The 21705-nt window shown below is 45.9% G+C and overlaps 2 protein-coding genes and 1 pseudogene across 2 annotated transcripts in view; 2 read left to right on the plus strand and 1 right to left on the minus strand.

The window, feature by feature from the left end:
* The window catches only part of runx1 (RUNX family transcription factor 1), a 16014-nt gene extending 8298 nt beyond the window's left edge, over positions 1-7716 (plus strand). The window contains exons 5-7 of the mRNA XM_063009372.1: positions 3527-3694; positions 6955-7080; positions 7169-7716. Of these exons, the coding sequence (XP_062865442.1) occupies positions 3527-3694; positions 6955-7080; positions 7169-7671 (797 nt within the window). The 3' untranslated portion in view covers positions 7672-7716. The remainder of the gene's footprint in view (positions 1-3526; positions 3695-6954; positions 7081-7168) is intronic.
* The window catches only part of LOC134328691 (NACHT, LRR and PYD domains-containing protein 3-like), a 1194473-nt pseudogene that overhangs the window by 685721 nt on the left and 487047 nt on the right, over positions 1-21705 (minus strand).
* LOC134329513 (protein downstream neighbor of son homolog) overlaps positions 15535-21705 on the plus strand; it is a 10748-nt gene continuing 4577 nt past the window's right edge. The window contains 5 exon segments of the mRNA XM_063010799.1: positions 15535-16082; positions 17577-17663; positions 17749-17952; positions 19858-20036; positions 20123-20301. Of these exon segments, the coding sequence (XP_062866869.1) occupies positions 15708-16082; positions 17577-17663; positions 17749-17952; positions 19858-20036; positions 20123-20301 (1024 nt within the window). The 5' untranslated portion in view covers positions 15535-15707.

Raw genomic sequence — 21705 nt, forward strand, 5'->3', positions numbered from 1 at the left:
CTTAGAGTAGTCCGTGTACAGCTTGTATAGCAGTGTAGATTTACTGTCTTCTGAAAATAACTCAACACACAGCCATTAATGTCTAAATGGCTGGCAACATAAGTGAGTACACCCCACAGTGAACATGTCCAAATTGTGCCCAAAGTGTCAATATTTTGTGTGACCACCATTATTATCCAGCACTGCCTTAACCCTCCTGGGCATGGAATTCACCAGAGCTGCACAGGTTGCTACTGGAATCCTCTTCCACTCCTCCATGATGACATCACGGAGCTGGTGGATGTTAGACACCTTGAACTCCTCCACCTTCCACTTGAGGATGCGCCACAGGTGCTCAATTGGGTTTAGTCCATCACCTTTACCTTCAGCTTCCTCAGCAAGGCAGTTGTCATCTTGGAGGTTGTGTTTGGGGTCGTTATCCTGTTGGAAAACTGCCATGAGGCCCAGTTTTCGAAGGGAGGGGATCATGCTCTGTTTCAGAATATCACAGTACATGTTGGAATTCATGTTTCCCTCAATGAACTGCAGCTCCCCAGTGCCAGCAACACTCATGCAGCCCAAGACCATGATGGTACCACCACCATGCTTGACTGTAGGCAAGATACAGTTGTCTTGGTACTTCTCACCAGGGCGCCGCCACACATGCTGGACACCATCTGAGCCAAACAAGTTTATCTTGGTCTCGTCAGACCACAGGGCATTCCAGTAATCCATGTTCTTGGACTGCTTGTCTTCAGCAAACTGTTTGCGGGCTTTCTTGTGCGTCAGCTTCCTTCTGGGATGACGACCATGCAGACCGAGTCGATGCAGTGTGCGGCGTATGGTCTGAGCACTGACAGGCTGACCTCCCACGTCTTCAACCTCTGCAGCAATGCTGGCAGCACTCATGTGTCTATTTTTTAAAGCCAACCTCTGGATATGACGCCGAACACGTGGACTCGACTTCTTTGGTCGACCCTGGCGAAGCCTGTTCCTAATGGAACCTGTCCTGGAAAACCGCTGTATGACCTTGGCCACCATGCTGTAGCTCAGTTTCAGGGTGTTAGCAATCTTCTTATAGCCCAGGCCATCTTTGTGGAGAGCAACAATTCTATTTCTCACATCCTCAGAGAGTTCTTTGCCATGAGGTGCCATGTTGAATATCCAGTGGCCAGTATGAGAGAATTGTACCCAAAACACCAAATTTAACAGCCCTGCTCCCCATTTACACCTGGGACCTTGACACATGACACCAGGGAGGGACATCGACACATTTGGGCACAATTTGGACATGTTCACTGTGGGGTGTACTCACTTATGTTGCCAGACATTTAGACATTAATGGCTGTGTGTTGAGTTATTTTCAGAAGACAGTAAATCTACACTGCTATACAAGCTGTACACTGACTACTCTAAGTTATATCCAAGTTTCATGTCTACAGTGTTGTCCCATGAAAAGATATAATGAAATATTTGCAGAAATGTGAGGGGTGTACTCACTTTTGTGATACACTGTATATGTAAGTGTGTGTGTGTATATATATGTAAGAGTGTGTGTATGAAGAAGTCAGACAGAGGTTTTATATAGACCAGACTCGGATGACCCCACTCCGCCCACTCACTCAGATCCACAGTGGGTCCCGTCGCCCCACCCCGGTCCGTTATTCTGGCACCGTGCCACCGTGCGGCGGGTGAGACGCTGCTGGCTTTGTGTTCACAGTCCTCAGACCGAGGCTCTGGTTTCACCAGGACTTCCTGCCCTTCTATCTGTGTGTGTGTGTGTGTGTGCGTGTGTGTGTGTGTGTGAGTGTGTAAGTACAGGCCGAGTGTGTGTGACGGTTCTCCACAGCTGACAGACACGCCTTTCTCCTCTTTCTCTTTTTTCTCTCTCATCGCCTGCGATCATTAATCCCTCTGCTTCCTGCTCGTCTGTGTGTGTGTGTGTGTGTGTGTGTGTGTGAGGTCAGCGGTGTGGGGGCGTCTGTACGGTGTAAACACACACACGTGTGTACACACACACACACACACACACACACACACACACACCTGTGTAGGTGAGAAAGAGAAAGTGTGTGTACTGTGTACTTGCATGGAAGATGTAAAACTGTATATATGTGTGTGATGTGTGTAATGTATATATATATATACGCATACACACACACCATATAGAAACACTTTGTAGTTCTACAATTACTGACTGTAGTCCATCTGTTTCTCTGCATACCTTTTTAGCCCCCTTTCACCCTGTTCTTCAATGGTCAGGACCCCCACAGGACCACCACAGAGCAGGTATTATTTGAGTGGTGGATGATTCTCAGCACTGCAGTGACACTGACATGGTGCTGGTGTGTTAGTGTGTGTTGTGCTGTGTCCACTCACTGTCCACTCTATCAGACACTCCTACCTAGTCGGTCCACCTTGTAGATGTAAAGTCAGAGACGATCGCTCATCTCATCTATTGCTGCTGTTTGAGTCGGTCATCTTCTAGACCTTCATCAGTGGTCACAGGACGCTGCCCACGGGGCGCTGTTGGCTGGATGTTTTTGGTTGGTGGACTATTCTCAATCCAGCAGTGACAGTAAGGTGTTTAAAAACTCTGACCCACTCATACCAGCACAACACACACTAACACACCACCACCATGTCAGTGTCACTGCAGTGCTGAGAATGATCCACCACCTAAATAATACCTGCTCTGTGGGGGTCCTGTGGGGGTCCGGACCATTGAAGAACAGCATGAAAGGGGGTAACAAATGTATGTGGAGAAACAGATGGACTACAGTCAGTAATTGTAGAACTACAGAGTGCTTCTATATGGTAAGTGGAGCTGATAACATGGACAGTGAGTGTAGAAACAAGGAGGTGGTTTTAATGTTATGGCTGATCGGTGTATGTGTGTGTGTGTGTGTGTGTGTGTGTGTGTGTGTACTTGCATGTAAGACTATATATGTGTGTGTGTATGTACTTAGTTGTGTACTTGCATGTAAGATATATATGTGTGTGTGTGTGTGTTTGTGTGTAATGTGTACTTGCTACATGCAAGTACACATTACACACAAACGCACACACACAGGCTGTATGTGTGTGTGTGTATGTGTGTGTGTGTCTGTGTGTGTGTGTTTGTGTATGTGTACATGTTAAAGTGTGTGTGTATGTGTGTGTAAAAGTATGTGTGTATATATATATATATATATATATACGTATATATATATGTGTGTGTGTGTGTGTATTTGTGTGTCTGTGTGCGTGTGTAAGATTGTATGTGTATACGTGTGTGAAAGTCTGTGTGTGTGTGTTCTTGCATGTAAAAATGTGTATGTGTGTGTGTGTGTGTGTGTGTGTGTTTGTGTATCTTTCAAAAACACATGTGGTCTCACAAGACTTTGAAGTGTGTGTGTGGGAAGATGGCTGGGCGCTGAAGTCTCGGTTGACGTTCCGGTTCCAAAGCTTTAAACTGAGCTTTTCTAGTCTTACAGCTAGATCAGAAGAAGGTGCTTCCCTAAACTGTTTCTGCAAAGCTTAATGTGTTTAACGTGTGTGTTCTCAGGCCACAGACAAAAGCTGGAGGACTCTATAAAGCCCGGGGCGCTGGCCTTCTCCGAGCAGCTGAGGAGAAGCGCCATGAGGTGCAGCCCTCACCAGGCGGCCGTGCCCCACCCCCGCTCCGCCCTGAACACGCCGCCGTTCGGCAGCCCCGCCCACAGCCAGATCGCCGGTGAGTAAAGCCGCGCCTCGTTATCTCTGTTACCTTTCGATCACTTGGGTCATCATCATCAAGGTGTGACTCTCCGTGCACTATACGGATCTCTGTACGAACCCGTACGGTGCTGATGACTATGAGGAATCAGTTAACGTGCCAGTAGTACTTCTGTTTTTTTGTTGTCATTTCCTACTTTAGCCAGTTTTAGCCGTAGCGCCTCTGAGAGAGAGATTACACAGGATTCTTAGAGGAACCAGATGATGGAAATAAGGGAAGTGAAAACTCACCGACAGGAAGCAGCAGCATGAGAAATTTACATCTTTTATTTAACTGCTCGTCGTAAAATTTAGCGCTTTGCATCATAGCAAGAAAAACTTGAGCAACAGAGCAGGAGAGGAAGTGCGTTACAATATTACCAACGCCATCGGTGCGGAAATTCTGTTATTTCTGTTTATTTCATATTTATATTATATAGTGTTATTTATATTTAGTGTTATTATATTTAGTGTTTTTATATTTATATTTAGGGTTTTTATATTTATATTTAATGTTATTTATATTTAGTGTTATTTATATTTAGTGTTTTTATATTTAGTGTTTTGATATTTATATTTAGTGTTATTTATATTTATATTATTTAGTGTTATTTATATTTATTTTTTAGTGTTATTTATATTTAGTGTTATTAATATTTATATTTAGTTTTATTTATATTTAGTTTTATTTATATTTATATTTAGTGTTTTTTATGTTTATATTATTTAGTGTTATTTATATTTAGTTTTATTTTAGTGTTTTTTATATTTATTGTTGTTTATGTTTATAGTGTTTTTTATATTTAGCGTTGTTTATATTTAGTGTTTTTTATATTTAGCGTTGTTTATATTTAGTGTTTTTTATATTTAGCGTTGTTTATATTTAGTGTTTTTATATTTATATTTAGTGTTTTTATATTTATATTTAGTATTCTTTATATTTAGTGTTATTTATATTTAATGTTATTTATATTTAGTGTTATTTATTTGTAGTGTTATTTGCATTTAGTTTTATTTATATTTAGTGTTGTTTATATTTAATGTTTTTTATATTTAGAATTATTCATATTTAGTGTTATTTATATGTATTTTTAGTGTTTTATATTTATATTTAGTGTTTTTTATATTTATATTCAGTTATATTTAGTGTTATTTATATTTAGTTTTATACTTTTATTTTTATTTAGTTTTATTCATATTTAGTGTTATTTATATATAGTGTTAATTATATTAAGTGTTATTTATATTTAGTGTTATTTTATATTTAGTGTTATTTATATTTAGTGTTATTTATGTTTAATGGTATTTATATTTAGTGTAATATACAGTATAATTAGTGGGTTTTTTTTTACATTTTTAATTTTTTATAGTTAGAGTTTTTTATATTTAGTGTTGTTTGTATTTAGTGTATTTAGTGTTATGGTACACAGTCTGAGCAATTAAAAGTTGAAGGCGTTGCTCAGGGGGCCCAACAGCAGCAAGCTGGCACTGGCGGGGCTTGAACCAGCGACCTTTTGGTTACTAGTCTGAAAAAGTGGAAATTACATGATGTTGATATTAGCATGTGTCTGCTGCTGCAACAATCAAAGACACCCGATGGCGTGGTCGCCGATGCACCGTATGACCCTATGAGAGCTTGACTGTTCCTGACGTTAATTAACAACTAAATTTAAATACTAATTTTAAATTAATTTATTGCTAAAAGTCACTTGCACTGTGTTCATGTGGGAGTCGAGTAGAACTTTGCCTGCACCGGATGCACAAACCCGCCTGAAGCCACCCACCCAGCCATGTGTGACTCCTGGCTCTGAGGAAAAGCGCCAAGCCCGGGGAGGTGGAGGGATAAAAGAGAGGGGGCGGGGGGGATTCTGGACAGACTCTTGGGGGTTACGTCTTGGCACCGCGCCGCACCCTGGCTCCACTTGAAACAGCCTCCAACGCTGGCTCTGGCCGCCCGCGTAATTCGCTTCCTCTCCGGTGACTCGGCCTCCCTCTCTGTCTGGAGGTCTGCAGGCTATCAGCGAGCGGTTATTGGATGGTGGGGAGCAAGAAAGAGATGGGAAACGTTTGAGGGAGGGGAAGGAAAGAGCCAGCGCATATGCCAAACTACACTGCCCAAAAAACGGAGGGGCGCTCGGGTGGCGCATTGGTAAAACACGGGTTCTCGATCTCAGCTCTGCCACCGGTAAGCCGGGCACTTGTACGGACAGTGATCCAGGGTTGGTGGACAAAGGGGAGTCCTCGAAGCTAATTCGATTCTGACCACTGCGGGGGATAACGGAGATCAGTGCGTGACTCTCCATACGCGATACCAAGCGTCGTACGAACCCACCCGGGCGCCTGTACAGAAGGTGATCGGCCTGTCCGGGGTTCGTTGCTGAAGGGGAGTCCTCATAGCTGATGCGATTCTGACCTCTGCACAGAGACGGGGGATAACGGAGATCAGTGCATGACTCTCCGTACGTGATATCAAGCATCGTACGTCCCACCAGGGCACCAGTACAGACGGTGATCGCCCCGTCCGGAGTTGGTTGCCAGAGGGGAGTCCTCATAGCTGATGCGATTCTGACCTCTGCACAGAGACAGGGGATAACGGAGATCAGTGCATGACTCTCCATACGCGATACCAAGTGTCGTACGAACCCCCCAGGGCGCCAGTACAGACGGTGACTGCCCGGTCCAGGGTTGGTTGCCAGAGTGGATTCCTTATAACCGATGCGATTCTGACCTCTGCACAGAGACGGGGGATAACGGAGATCAGTGCGTGACTCTCCGTACGCGATACCAAGTGTCGTACGAACCCACCCGGTGCGGGTAAAAGAAGTCACGGCCCTCCTCGGTCTGGAGAGGGTATCTACTCAAGGGTATCTACTCAAGTTCTGGCAGGGTCTTCTCCCAATGCCGTTGTAAGTTCCACGGATAAGAATCGACTGGTGCCTGGGTAAGGGTCGGAGGGGGAGCACGACGGCCTACGGCGCTCCTTGGCCAGAAACGATGTGGTACAAATGGAGGTGGAGCTACAATCAGGAGTTGGTAATGACTAGACTGAAGGAGTCAGGGGGAATATCCAAAAAAAACCTACCCCAGATTCCAACAGTTTGCCAAAGACAGCAAACTAAAAAGGGGCAATTGGGGAAAGTTGGGAAGGGGGCAAGAGTGCCTGTGCTTGACTGACCTGCCTGCAGTCCAGATCCGCCTGCAGCCCACGTTCATTCTGATGTTTCATTTCTCTGTTTCTAGACTCCAGACAAATGCAGACGTCTCCATCCTGGTCCTACGAGCAGTCCTACCCTTACTTGGGTCCCATCTCTGCACCAGCCGTCCACCCCACGACCCCCATCTCTCCCAGCCGGAACCCGCTACACTGTAAGATCTCAGACGCCCCTGCACGTTGTTTATGACCCTACGTCTGTCGTCTGTGACCCTAATTAATCAAAACCATTTTCTCTTGCAGGTTCAGACCTGTTCACTGACCCTCGAGTCGGCCTGGAGCGCTCCTTCTCGTCCATCCCGTCCCTGCCGGACGGGCGCTTCTCGGACCCCCGCGTGCCCTACCCCACCGCGGCGTTCACCTACACCCCGACTCCCGTCACCAGCGCCATAGGCATAGGCATGTCCGCCATGACCGGCCCTCCCGGCCGCTACCACACGTACCTTCCACCTCCCTACCCCGCCGGCTCCTCGCAGGGCCAGGGCGGACCCTTCCAGGCCGGCTCCTCACCCTACCACCTCTATTACAGCAGCGCCACCGGGTCCTACCAGTTCTCCATGATGACGGGAGGCGGGGGCGAGCGCTCGCCGCCGCGGATCCTGCCGCCCTGCACCAACGCTTCCACCGGCTCCGCCCTCCTTCACCCCTCCCTGCCCGGCCAGAGCGACTCCGTCGTGGAGTCCGAGGGGAGCCACAGCGGCTCTCCGACTAGCATGTCCGCCGAGGCCGTGTGGAGGCCCTACTGAGTACCAGCTCGACTAAGTGACGGACTGTTGGGTTGACCGAGCGCTGCATGGACTCGTTTTACACGGCATGAGACTCTCTGTTTTTCCAAATAATTGTGGACATTTTGTTATTGTTATTACTATTATTACAGGTGTGGCTCTGTCATCAATCTTCAACTGATTTTATTGTTTAATAGACACCGACAAAACGTTCGTCAATCCGTCGCCAAATACCAAACACTTTTTATACACAGAGCTTCCCAAGCTACGGTTAGCACAGCGCTAACGGTGCTAACGTCGAATGTTTGCATGCCTCACTCCTCACAGAACTTCCCAAGCTATGATTAGCACAGCGCTAACAATAATAGCATCACAAAGCTTCCTAAGCTACAGCTAGGACAGTGCTAACAGCCCAGCGATAACGTGCCTCACAGAGCTTCCTAAGCTAGAGCTAGGACAGCACTAACATTGATAACATCGGCCGTTTGCATGATACGTGCCTCACAGTGCTTCCCAAGCTACAGCACAGTGCTACCGTGCTTCACAGAGCTTTCCAATCTACAGTTAGCACAGCGCTAACAGTGAATACATTGGACATGAACAAGCTAGGCGTATCACAGAGCTTCCCCAGCTATGGTTAGCACAGCGCTAACAGTAATAACTTCGGACGTTCGTATGCTACATGTCTCACAGAGCTTTTCAAGCTACGGTTAGCACAGCACTAACCTAACCCCTAACTCTAACCCTAACTCCTTACCCTAACCCTAAACCCTTACCCTAAACCCTTACCCTAACCCTAACTCTAACCTTAACCCTAAACCCCAACCCTAACCCCTAAACCCCCAACCCTAACCCCAACCCTAAGAACTAACTACTAAACCCCAACCTGTAACCCTAACCCTAAACCCCAACCCTAACCCCTAACCCCAACCCTAACCCCTAATCCCTAACCTCTAACCCTAACTTTAACCCTAAACCCCAACCCTAACCCCTAAACCCCAACCCTAACCCCTAAACCCCAACCCCTAACCCCAACCCTAACCCCTAACCCTAACCTTAACCCTAACCCCTAAACCCCAACCCCTAACCCTAACCCCTAACTCTAACCCTAACCCCTAACCCTCTCGGAGCAACCACACGTGGTTCCTCCACTCTTGCTACTCCCGTCATACCGTACCCACTAATCTAGTTGCTGCTGAAGCCCCAGCACCGCACCTCCGGGCTCCATCGGTCTCTGAACCTCCACCCTACACCAGAGCCGACATTTTACCGCCACCCAAGTCTTCCTACCTACAGATTGTTGGTGAACGGACGTTGACGACGTCCATACTGCCATCCTTTAATACCGTTCTTGTGTTCCACTTGTAAGAACGCATCAACCTGGACGTTTTTTATTATTTTTATTGTTATTATAATTCTGCCTTTATTTTGTGAATGTGAAAGTTGTGAAGAAAGCGATCGTTTGTACCCTTTTGTCGTGTGCTTCTTTCTTCCTCGAGAGTCGCTCCGGGGACTCTGGAGGACTTACGGAAAGTCTGATACGGTGCCAGCCCCCTGCCTCCGTGTGCTATTCCTGACCGGAGGGAATGTACACGGGCAGGACAGACAAGCCCTGGCCTGCCCAGGCTGTTCAACACTTTACTTACATACAAAAAAATATAATAATATTATTAATTTCTTTTATCCTTTTATTCCTTTCCAATATCTTACCAGTTTCTGACCAATGTTTGACTTTTCCAAGCTACATACGTACATTTTATACGTATTTTGGGGGGTTTGTTGCTCTTCTTTGGTTCTTTCAGCCCTACCGTAAACACAGCCCGCCCGCATACACCAAGAGGAGAGGGCTATAAACAAAAAAAGCAGACCTGCCCGCAATCAGTGCTGCGTATGCCAGAGCGTATGCATTGGTTATAACCCTGCACCGGGAGTCAAGCCAAGTTCCATAAACGCACACCAGATGCCAGACGCACACATTAACACATACCAGCGTCTATATTTGTGTGTGTACCCCTCAACTGGAGTCTCCCAATTTAGCGTGGACAACTAGAAAACCCGAGGTTGCATCCGAGCAGAGATGTTTACAAGTCACAGAATACGAGTCAGAGTCAAGTCACGAGTCTTTAGGCTGGAGTCTGAGTCAAGTCACGAGGCTTTAGGCTAGAGTTCGAGTCAGGTCACGAGTCTTTAGGCTAGAGTCCGAGTCAAGTCACGAGTCTTTAGTCTAGGGTCCGAGTCAAGTCACGATTCTTTAGGCTAGAGTCCGGGTCAAGTCACGAGTCTTTAGGCTAGAGTCCGGGTCAAGTCACGAGTCTTTAGGCTAGAGTCCGGGTCAAATCGCGAGTCTTTAGGCTAGAGTCCGAGTCAAGTCGCGAGTCTTTAGGCTAGAGTCCGAGTCAAGTCGCGAGTCTTTAGGCTAGAGTCCGAGTCAAGTCGTGAGTCTTAAGGCTAGAGTCCGAGTCAAGTCGCGAGTCTTTAGGCTAGAGTCCGAGTCAAGTCGCGAGTCTTTAGGCTAGAGTCTGAGTCAAGTCGTGAGTCTTTAGGCTAGAGTCCGAGTCAAGTCACGAGTCTTTAAGCCAAAGTCCGAGTCAAGTCACAAGTCTTTAGGCTTGGGTACGAGTCAAGTCGTGAGTCTTTAGGCTAGAGTCCGAGTCAAGTCACGAGTCTTTAGGCTAGGGTCTGAGTCAAGTCGTGAGTCTTTAGGCTAGAGTCCGAGTCAAGTCACGAGTCTTTAGGCTAGAGTCCGAGTCATATACAGTGGGGGAAATAAGTATTTGATCCCCTGCTGATTTTGTAAGTTTACCCCCTTACAAAGACTTGAACAGTCTATAATTTTTATGGAAGGTTTATTTTAACAGAGAGAGACAGAATATCAACAAAAAAATCCATAAAAAAAACATTAAATAAAAGTTATAAATTAATTTGTATTTCATTAAGGGAAATAAGTATTTGATCCCCTACCAACCAGCAAGAATTCTGACCCCCACAGACCGGTTATGTGCCCATGAGGCACACAAATTAGTCCTGTCCCTGTTTAAAAGACTCCTGTCACAGAATCAGTTTCTTCCGTTCAAATCTCTCGACCACCATGGGCAAGACCAAAGATCAAAGGACGTCAGGGACAAGATTGTAGACCTGCACAAGGCTGGAATGGGCTACAAGACCATCAGCAAGAAGCTTGGTGAGAAAGAGACCACTGTTGGTGCGATCATTCGAAAATGGAAGAAATACAAGATCACAGTCGATCACCCTCACTCTGGAGCTCCATGCAAGATCTCACCTGGTGGGGTAAGAATGATTCTGAGAAAGGTGAGGTCAGCCCAGAATTACACGGGAGGAGCTTGTCAATGATCTCAAGGGAGCTGGGAGCACAGTCACCAAGAAAACCATTAGTAACACACTTCGCCGTAATGGATTGAGATCCTGCAGTGCCCGCAAAGTCCCTCTGCTCAAGAAGGCTGATGTACAGGCCCGTCTGAAGTTTGCCAATGAACACCTGAATGATTCAGAGAAAGCTTGGGAGAATGTGATATGGTCAGATGAGACCAAAATTGAGCTCTTTGGCATCAACTCCACTCGCCGTGTTTGGAGGCAGAGAAATGCCCGGTGGGGATGGTGTTCCTGGGGTCATATCCAGCATTTCTCTGCTCCCAGCTCCCTTGAGATCATTGACAAGCTCCTCCCGTGTAATTCTGGGCTGACCTCACCTTTCTCAGAATCATTCTTACCCCACCAGGTGAGATCTTGCATGGAGCTCCAGAGTGAGGGTGATTGACTTGTGATCTTGTATTTCTTCCATTTTCGAATTATCGCACCAACAGTGGTCTCTTTCTCACCAAGCTTCTTGCTGATGGTCTTGTAGCCTATTCCAGCCTTGTGCAGGTCTACAATCTTGTCCCTGACGTCCTTTAATAGCTCTTTGGTCTTGCCCATGGTGGTCGAGAGATTTGAACGGAAGAAACTGATTCTGTGACAGGAGTCTTTTAAACAGGGACAGGACTAATTTGTGTGCCTCATGGGCACATAACCGGTCTGTGGGGGTCAGAATTCTTGCTGGTTGGTAGGGGATCAAATACTTATTTCCCTTAATGAAATACAAATTAATTTATAACTTTTATTTAATGTTTTTTTTCTGGATTTTTTGTTGATATTCTGTCTCTCTTTGTTAAAATAAACCTTCCATAAAAATTATAGACTGTTCAAGTCTTTGTAAGGGGGTAAACTTACAAAATCAGCAGGGGATCAAATACTTATTTTCCCCAATGTATATATATATATATATATATATATATATATATATATATATATATATATATATATACTGTATATATATATATATATATATATATATATATATATACTGTATATATATATACTGTATATATATATATATATATATAAAATTGTCACATGTAACTAAGGTTAAGACATGCTGACGCTAGTGACTCTTGTTGTTCGCGAGTCATTTGTTTGCGAGTCATGAGTCGAGTCCGAGTCATAGGAAAAGAGTCCGAGTTGAGTCTGACTCGAGTCCCCATCTCTGCATCCAAGGAGGGTATATTTGCACATAAGGCCAGTCTTGCGCATAGACAGTCTGCAGCCTTCCTACGACCAGAACAGGATGGAAAGTCCTTGGTGAGTGTTGAAACCAGTCAGTGGTCAGGTAGTGTTGATGCCAAGCATCTCCAGGGACTCTTGTTCGCTCTGGCCTTCACGTGCTCAAGTGCTCCATTGGTGCCAATTGGTGTCAAGTCAAGAAACTTGAGCAAGCCGAGGGCGACAGTGGCAAGGAACAACTCCCTTAAAGGATGTAACCTTGAGAGGAACCAGACTCAGCAGGGACCCATCCATCCTAACGTTATTGTAGACACAGCAGGTGGTACCAGTGCCTCTCATGCAAGGTACCCGAGTCTGATTCCTTCATTTGAGAAAATTTCAAGGGTGGATAAAGAAATCTCAGCAAGGATGTAGCCAAGAATTGAACATTAAGGGGGAACAACTGATGGGAACATTGAGATTACGCAAAGCCGGTGGGGTACCCCTTGAATATGTACCCATTACGGTCCTAAACCTCGGGTTTTAAGGCCTAATTTTCAGCTGCAGGTCTTCAATATCTTTAAAAAATGCTATGCTAATGAATTCAAAACATGTCATCAGGGTCGAGACAAAATCCATCCTTCCTGCTCCAATCGTTCAGCCGTTTATTAATATTTCCTTGCGATTTCTTCTTGCCCGATCTCCATATTCTTACACGATTCAGCCTAAACGTTCAACGACTGATGAGGAGTCGAGGTCCCTATCAATTACACACCATCCATCAAGCGGACCGTCGGCGCGGACGGCGCGCGGGATCGATGGGCAGGCCGCTCACCTCTGAAAACTCGTCTGCCTCGACAGTTTCGGTCCGCAGATTTCTGACCGCGATTAATCACGGACGGTGACGGTAAACGGGGGGAAATTAACTGTGGCCGGAGGCGCGACACGTCCATTAATCACATGACGCCGGGAGAGTGAATAAGACGACGTGGAGATCAGAAGGAGGTATTCAAATTCATGAATTGAATGGGTCGGATTGATCACCGCTATCGGCCAGCCGGGCATATCCGGGTACGTCTGAGAGAGGGGGTTAACCCCGTTTTTTACATACGCTCTGTAGATACAAGCCAGTAAAGTGTGCAGCCCTGTCAGGTCAGTTAAACCACGGCAAACAAACACCCACAGACGATGATGACGGACACTGGCGATGAGTGATCTACGATTTGGGCAAAAAATCACCTAAAAATTTGACAGACTTTGAGCTGGATGTTTTTGCTCAATCTGGCAACCCTGATGTTTGGTCCCTAATTAAGAGGGTAACCAAATTTGTCACAAATACGTATTTAAGTAGAGTAGAGGTGTGTGGATCGAGGATTTAAAAACGTACGGTACCACCTCCTTGTTTCAACACTTCTACACCCACTGTCCATTTTATCAGCTCCACTTACCATATAGAAGCGCTTTGTAGTTCTACAATTACTGACTGTAGTCCATCAGTTTCTCTACATACTTTTTAAACCTGCTTTCACCCTGTTCTTCAGTGGTCAGGACCCCCACAGGACCACCACAGAGCAGGTGTTATTTAGGTGGTGGATGATTCTCAGCACTGCAGTGACACTGACACGGTGCCGGTGTGTTAGTGTGTGTTGTGCTGGTATGATTGTCCACTCACTGTCCACTCTATTAGACGCTCCTACCTAGTAGATGTAAAGTCAGAGACGATCGCTCATCACATACGCTTTGTAGATACTAGCTAGTCTAGTTGAGCCATGGCAGACAAACACCCACAGACGATGACGACGCCTCCGGTGTGAACACTGGTGATGAGCGGTCTACGATTTGGGCAAAAAGAGACCGAAAATCACCTCAGAATTTGACAGACTTGGGGATGGATGTTTTTGCTCGATCTGGCAACCCGGGCGTTGGGTCACTCAATAAGAGGGTAACCAAATTTGTCACAAATACGTATTTAGGTATAGTAGAGGTGTGTGGGATCAATGATTTAAAAACGCAGTGGAAAATAGGGGGTGAAGCAGCCCCGGTTCTGGACTGCTTTGCTTGGGGGGGGCAGTAAAACCTAATGAGGGGGCATGTTGATAGTCATGTTTCTGAAGCCAGAAATATATTCAAGGCTTGATTTGTGCATGAATGATGACAGCCAAGCTATTGATACTGGCTTAAAGTGATGTATGAGGTAAAGAAATAAAAATGCATGTTTTCGAACTTAAACTTAAAACCCAATGATTAAAAAATACATGTTGATTATGTAAATGGAGAAAAAAGATTATCTAATTGTATTTCATTTTAATACGCCCCCTTAATTAAATTGCCATTAGTTCATTAGCCTAACCGCTAACGGCTAATAAAATAATTTAAGCAACACCTATGTAAGAGGTAAGTAACATTAAAGCAACGAAAAACCACAGTTAAGCAAATATTACCATGTGGAAGTCAGTTTAAACTCAGAAGAGTGTTTACCAGTATACCTGCCTCTCGCTCACACTAACAGAACATATACTGCCGAACTGAACTGTTTGGGGCAGTCTGCCGATTTTTATATGACTCAAAGAGCCAATCAGGAATAAGCAAGGAAATATCTTCACACTGTAAAAGGCCTTACGCTACCTTCGTGGCCTAATCAAACCCCGCTCTGTACCACGCAACCTCCGAGCCTCTAGTCTCGCTCGACTTGAGCCCCCATCCAGGACTAAAGGAAGACAAGCATCAAGGCTGTTCTCTGTTCTAGCGCCGAAGTGGTGGAATGAACTTCCTCTGTCTGTCCGAACATCTGAGTCTCTTGCTGTCTTTAAAAAACGATTAAAAACCCACCTTTTTACTAAACACTTAGGCTGACTTGTACTTATTTACTAACATTTTGTTCCATTCTTTTCCATTTAAAAAAAAAAAAAAAAAAAAAAAAAAAAAAAAAAAAGAGGCACTTTGGTTCTAACAGGTTTTAGCAGATTTGTGTTCTTTGACTGTTGTTTTCCTAAACTTGAGAAATGAAATGTTCACTATAGAAGCACTTCTGTAAGTCGCTCTGAATAAAAGCGTCTGCCGTCTGCTAAATGCTGAAAATGAAAATGTAAATGTGATTGGTTCAGAGATAATTTTAAAAATAGCCGTTGCTTGCATTGTGCTTGGGGGGGCAAAGACACAATTTGGGGGGGGCAATGCCCCCCTCAGCCCCCCCCTAGCGCCGGCCTTGGGGTGAAGTGTGTTTTGGGGTGAAGTGTGTTTTGGGGTGAAGTGTGTGTGTGTGTGTGTGTGTGTGTGTGTGTGTGTGTGTGTGTGTGTGTGTGTGTGTGTGTGTGTGTGTGTGTGTGTGTGTGTGTGAAGGGTTAACAAGTGAAGCGCCTCAGTGAGCGCGCGGACGCGGCTTTGACGTCACGAGGCGTCACGCGCGAAATTTGGAAAAGCAAAAATAACGGTCGGAGTGACTCTGTGGCCTCCGGTGTTTGTTTTTATTGTTATTTATTTCTTTATTTTAAGCTACACGCGTCATTAAACGCTTCGTAACGATGTCGGAACACGGCTGCTACTCTCCCAGCTTCAAAAAACCGAGCGACGTGCTTCGCATGAGGAGAAAACGAGCTCGGAGCGACGGCGTTAGCTCAGCCGACCGGCCCGCCGCCTCGGCGTCTCCGCTCCCCGCAGGTATCAGACCGTTCTCCCCGGGGCCTCTGGTGAACTCCCAGGCTCAGACGAAGCGCAGAAACCCGTTCGCGAACATCGAGAACACGTATAACAGCCCCAGGAAGAGAGCGTGCACGGAGGACGGAGGACCGGACTGCAGTCAAGGGTCCCGGTGTGAGCACGGAAGCTCCGGAGAGCGCCCGGCTGACGGCCTCGGTTCGTTCAGCGAACGGCTTTTGGGCGCTGAAAGTATTAAAAAGGTCAATTAAGCTTTAATTATGTATCAGGCTGTAATTGTATATCCAAAAAAAAACAACAAAGCTTTTGTGGGGAATGAGCTTGGGTTAGCTTAGCGGCTAGGCTATGCTAGGCTAACAATACAATACAATAAATAGCCTAAATGCTAATGCTAACAATAGCACTTTGTCCACCACAAATACATTCTATTATACTGCAGCTGCATTCATCATCTGATCCAGATGATGTTTTTAACACTTTTATTTATTGACATGATGGTAATAATAAATAAAATGCCTTTATTTGTCATATATGTGGCAGTGGCAGTGGCAGTGCTGGGATCTGAACAATCAACCTTTCGGTTGACCGCCCTGCCTTTTACCCAAAGTGACTTACAGTGTACAGTTCGAGCAATTGAGGGTTAAGGGCCTTGCAAACCTGGCAACCTGACAGGTGGGGTTCGAACCAGCGACCTTTTGCTTACTAGTCCAGTACCTTAAGTTCTACCCACTAGGCTACCAATACAGTCAAATTACTATTTAAATATGTACCTCTTATGGCAGAAGAGGGCAAACTTTTTAACTCGAGGGCAACACTAGGGTTTAAAATTTGAAGCGGTGTGAACTAATATAACAAGGGCAGTTGTAGCCTAGTGGTTAAGGTACTGGACTAGTAACCGAAAGGTCGCCGGTTCAAGCCCCACCACTGCCAGGTTGCCACTGTTGGGCCCTTGAGCAAGGCTCTTAACCCTCAGTTGCTCAGATTGTATGCTGTCACAGTACTGTAAGTCGCTTTGGATAAAAGCGTCCGCTAAATGCCTAAAATATAAATATATAACTAACATTAATTCCATGTGAAACTCATTACCTAAGAAGTAAAGATTGCCTACCTGTTTACCCTATTCAATTTAGAATAGAAGCACATATAGAAGCACTTTGCCGTTATACAATCACTGACTGTAGTCCGTCTGTTTCTCTGCATGCTTTGTTAGTCGCCTTTCACGCTGTTCTTCAGTGGTCAGGTGGTGGACGGTTCTCAGCACTGCGGTGACACTGACATGGTGCTGGTGTGTCAGTGTGTGTCGTGCTGGTGCGAGCGGATCGGACACAGCAGCGCTGCTGGAGTTTTTAAACACCGTGTCCACTCCTACCTAGTAGATGTAAAGTCAGGGACGATCGCTCATCTCATCTGTCGCTGCTGTTTGAGTCGGTCGTCTTCTAGACCTTCATCAGCGGTCACAGGACGCCGCCCACGGGGCGCCGTTGGCAGCGAGGTGTTTAAAACCTCCAGCAGCGCTGCTGCTGATTTTGATTGATAGCCCAAAGCTCTAGCAGCTAGGCTATCACTGTTTCTGATTTATTAATATACAGTGTAGAATGGGACTGACGAATACTGTAGTCAATGTGTAAGGTAGGTTATGCCTAATAAACTACAATCTTGGTCACCTGAAATATAAGTACAAGCTTTTCACAGTACGATCCAGTAACGGTTATCACCTACATTTGTTTGCTGTACAGACACAGAAGCCAGTTTCCGTCCCCGAAGACGAATCTCTATTCGAAGAGGATTCTTTAGAGTCCGAAAAATCGCCCCCTATCCTAGAGGTTTGTACGTTTTTAAATCCTTCCTAATTAGCTCCTTTAGTTGTATGCAGGCTCCTGACACATTTTCTTCATCCGTGTGTTCTAGAGTCCAGCGGCGCCCGAGGTCGGCGACCAGCCTCGTCCGGAGGTGTGCCCGGAGTACCCGGCCGACTGGAGCCTGAAGACCAGAGTGCTCATCACCTCCCCGCGGTCGTTCTCTTGGGCCGAACATCTGAAGGCTCAGGAGGAAGCTCAGGGCCTGAACCTGCACTGCAGGGCGGAGTATGACGCGCCGCCGCAGCATATACAGGTAACGGTCGAATCTCGCTTTAACGGCTCATAAGATGTTGCAGAACGACCCGGCAATCATCTCAGTAGCTACAATGAATACACACTGAAACTACAGTGTTTTAAAACACACACAAGCATAGTGACCAATCACAAAGCAACACCGCGCCCCCCCCCCTTCCTTCCCCAACGCCTTTTTGTTTGCATGTTCTCCCCGTGTCTGTGTGGGTTTCCTCCCACAGTACAACGACGTGCAAGTGAGGTGTGTAGACATGACATTAACATGACACTGTTGGATCAGTTGCCATTGTTGGGTCACATGGCGTTACCTGAACCTAGCCATTGTGGGGGGGGAGAGAGTCATTAGTGCACCCTTAGGGCCTGTCCCGAGCCTGAAGCGTCGGACGCTCCCTCGTTATTCAGTCAGATCATCACTCAGGATTAAGGCGCCTCAGTAGGAGCATTTTAATGGAGCTAAGAATTTAGACACGCCCTCTTCTCAGGGGTGTAGGAAGACGTAGAATGCGTCGGTGTAGAGAGATCACTGGGTTTTCAGACAGTTGGACTGGCTAAAGTGTAGGTCGCTTTGCGATAGATTGGCACCCTGTCCGGCATGTAGTCCTGTTTCAGACAGACAGACAGACAGACAGACAGACAGACAGACAGAAAGAAAGAATGATAGACAGACAGAAAGAAAGAATGATAGACAGACAGACACAGATAGATAGATAGATAGATAGATAGATAGATAGATAGATAGATAGACAGACAGACAGGTAGATAGACAGACAGGTAGATAGACAGACAGAAACAGACAGGTAGGTAGATAGATAGATAGACAGACAGATATTGACAGACAAACAGATAGATAGAAAGAATGATAGATAGACAGACAGACAGAGATAGACAGACAGATAGATAGACAAATATAGATATAGACAGACAGATAGAAACAGACAGGTAGATAGATAGATAGATAGATAGATAGATAGATAGATAGATAGATAGATAGATAGACAGACAGAAACAGACAGGTAGGTAGATAGATAGACAGACAGACAGGTAGGTAGATAGATAGAAACAGACAGGTAGATAGACAGACAGATAGATAGATAGATAGATAGATAGACAGACAGACAGACAGACAGGTAGGTAGGTAGATAGATAGAAACAGACAGGTAGATAGACAGACAGACAGATAGATAGATAGAAACAGACAGGTAGGTAGGTAGGTAGACAGACAGACAGACAGGCAGGCAGGCAGGTAGGTAGACAGACAGACAGACAGATAGATAGATAGATAGATAGATAGAAACAGGTAGGTAGGTAGGTAGACAGACAGACAGACAGGCAGGCAGGTAGGTAGACAGACAGACAGACAGACAGATAGATAGATAGATAGAAACAGGTAGATAGGTAGGTAGACAGACAGACAGACAGACAGGCAGGTAGGTAGACAGACAGACAGACAGATAGATAGATAGAGATAGACAGGTAGGTAGGTAGGTAGACAGACAGACAGGCAGGTAGACAGACAGACAGACAGGTAGGTAGATAGGTAGGTAGGTAGACAGACAGACAGGCAGGTAGGTAGACAGACAGACAGACAGACAGACAGATAGATAGAGATAGACAGACAGACGATAGATTAGCACCCTGTCCGACATGTAGTCCTGTTTCTGGGTGGCCTCAGACCCATCGATCAAAAACCCAGGCCAGATCAAAACAGTTGAGGATTAAGGGCCTTGCTCAGGGGCCTTGCCAACAGTGGGTACTTTGGCGAATGTGGGGCTTGAACCGGCAACCTTTGGATCACTGGTCTTGTACTCTAACCACTGACGGTGCTGGTCCCATGGGGTCTTTTTCTATGAATGGATGTAGAACGTGATTGGAAGACGGAGCGCTTAATATTCTGTTCATCCTCCAGGAGCCTCGTAGCTGCGCGGAGCTCCGCTGCGGTTTCCAGCAGTGTCTGCAGTACTGGCAGCACCCGTCCCTGCCCTGGCTCTCCCTGTTCCCCAGGATCGGGGCCGAGCGAAGCTTCTCCGGGAAGAGCTCGCCGTGGAATCAGGACGTCGCGGTGCAGCAGAGCCTCATGAGTGAATGGTGAGTCGCACCGTCGATGTTTTTGCACCGTACGTCTTGTTCATGAATCTGTTGTGCATCAATGACTCTCTCTCTTCTGTGTACAGGTCAGTGAGCCTGACTTCACTCTACAGCCTCCTGAAGGCCAGACTCTGTCCGTACTTCTACCTCTGCTCCTACCAGTTCACCGTCTCGTTCAGAGCCGCCGGGCTGAGCGGAACCGGCGGCATCAGCGCTCTCGTGTCCCCCACCACCCGGGGTTTGCGTGAGGCCATGAAGGCGGAAGGTGAATACACAAAGCGCTTTTGCATCCGGGTGCCTAAACGCTACGTGAAAATCGCAGTTCATGCACATGATATATACAGGCATGAGGGCCTTGCTCAAGGGCCCAACAGTGGCAACCTGCCAGTGATGTGGTTTGAACCAGCAACCTTTTGATTACTAGTCCAGTACCTTAGGGCTACAACTGCCCTGGAGTCTGTGCTGGAGTAAAGTCTAACAGTGAGACAGATAGATAGATAGACGATTAGATAGACAGACATGGATAGACAGACACAGACAGATAGACACAGACAGACAGACAGACACAGATAGATACAGACAGAGATAGATAGGTGGATAGACAGACAGACAGATAGACACAGACAGACAGACACACAGACACAGACAGACAGACACAGATAGATAGACAGAGATAGATGGTGGATAGACAGACAGACATAGATAGACAGATAGACACAGACAGACAGACACAGATAGATACAGATAGAGATAGATAGGTGGATAGACAGACAGAAAGACACAGACAGACAGACACAGACAGACACAGACAGACAGACACAGATAGATACAGACAGAGATAGATAGGTGGATAGACAGACAGACATAGATAGACAGATACAGACAGACAGACACAGATAGATACAGACAGAGATAGATAGGTGGATAGACAGACAGACATAGATAGACACAGACAGACAGACACAGACACATAGATACAGACAGAGATAGATAGGTGGATAGACAGACATAGATAGACAGACGGACGGATAGACAGAGACAGACATAGATAGACAGACAGACATAGATAGACAGACACAGACAGACAGACACAGACACATAGATACAGACAGAGATAGATAGGTGGATAGATAGACAGACGGACGGATAGACAGAGACAGACATAGATAGACAGACAGATAGAGATAGATAGATGGATAGACAGACAGAAACAGATAGATAGATAGATAGATGGATGGATAGACAGACAGAAACAGATAGACGGACCGATAGATAGACGATTACATAGACAGACATGGATAGATGGACAGATAGACAGACACAGACAGACAGATAAATAGATCACTTCATTAATCCCATAGGGAAAGTCATTTATTATAGCAGCTTAAGATACATTAAAGCTACAAGTATTAAAGTACAACACCAGCACTAGATTACCCAGAACCCCCCAGGATCAGAGCCACACATCCCTGATTCAGAACCACTGATCGAAGGTGTGAATAAATAAGCACGTTTACAATCTGGACTCAGGCGGGGGAGATTGTGACGCTCTGTGGCTGTGTAGTCTGAGAGAACGCTCTCTGAGGATGGAGTTCTACTCTCATCGAGGGGTTTTAAGCTCAACTTGTTTAACTGCACTCGAATGTTGTGTTTCCTGCAGGAATAGAGT

Source organism: Trichomycterus rosablanca, chromosome 15, assembly GCF_030014385.1.
Source record: "Trichomycterus rosablanca isolate fTriRos1 chromosome 15, fTriRos1.hap1, whole genome shotgun sequence".
Lineage (NCBI taxonomy): Eukaryota > Metazoa > Chordata > Actinopteri > Siluriformes > Trichomycteridae > Trichomycterus > Trichomycterus rosablanca.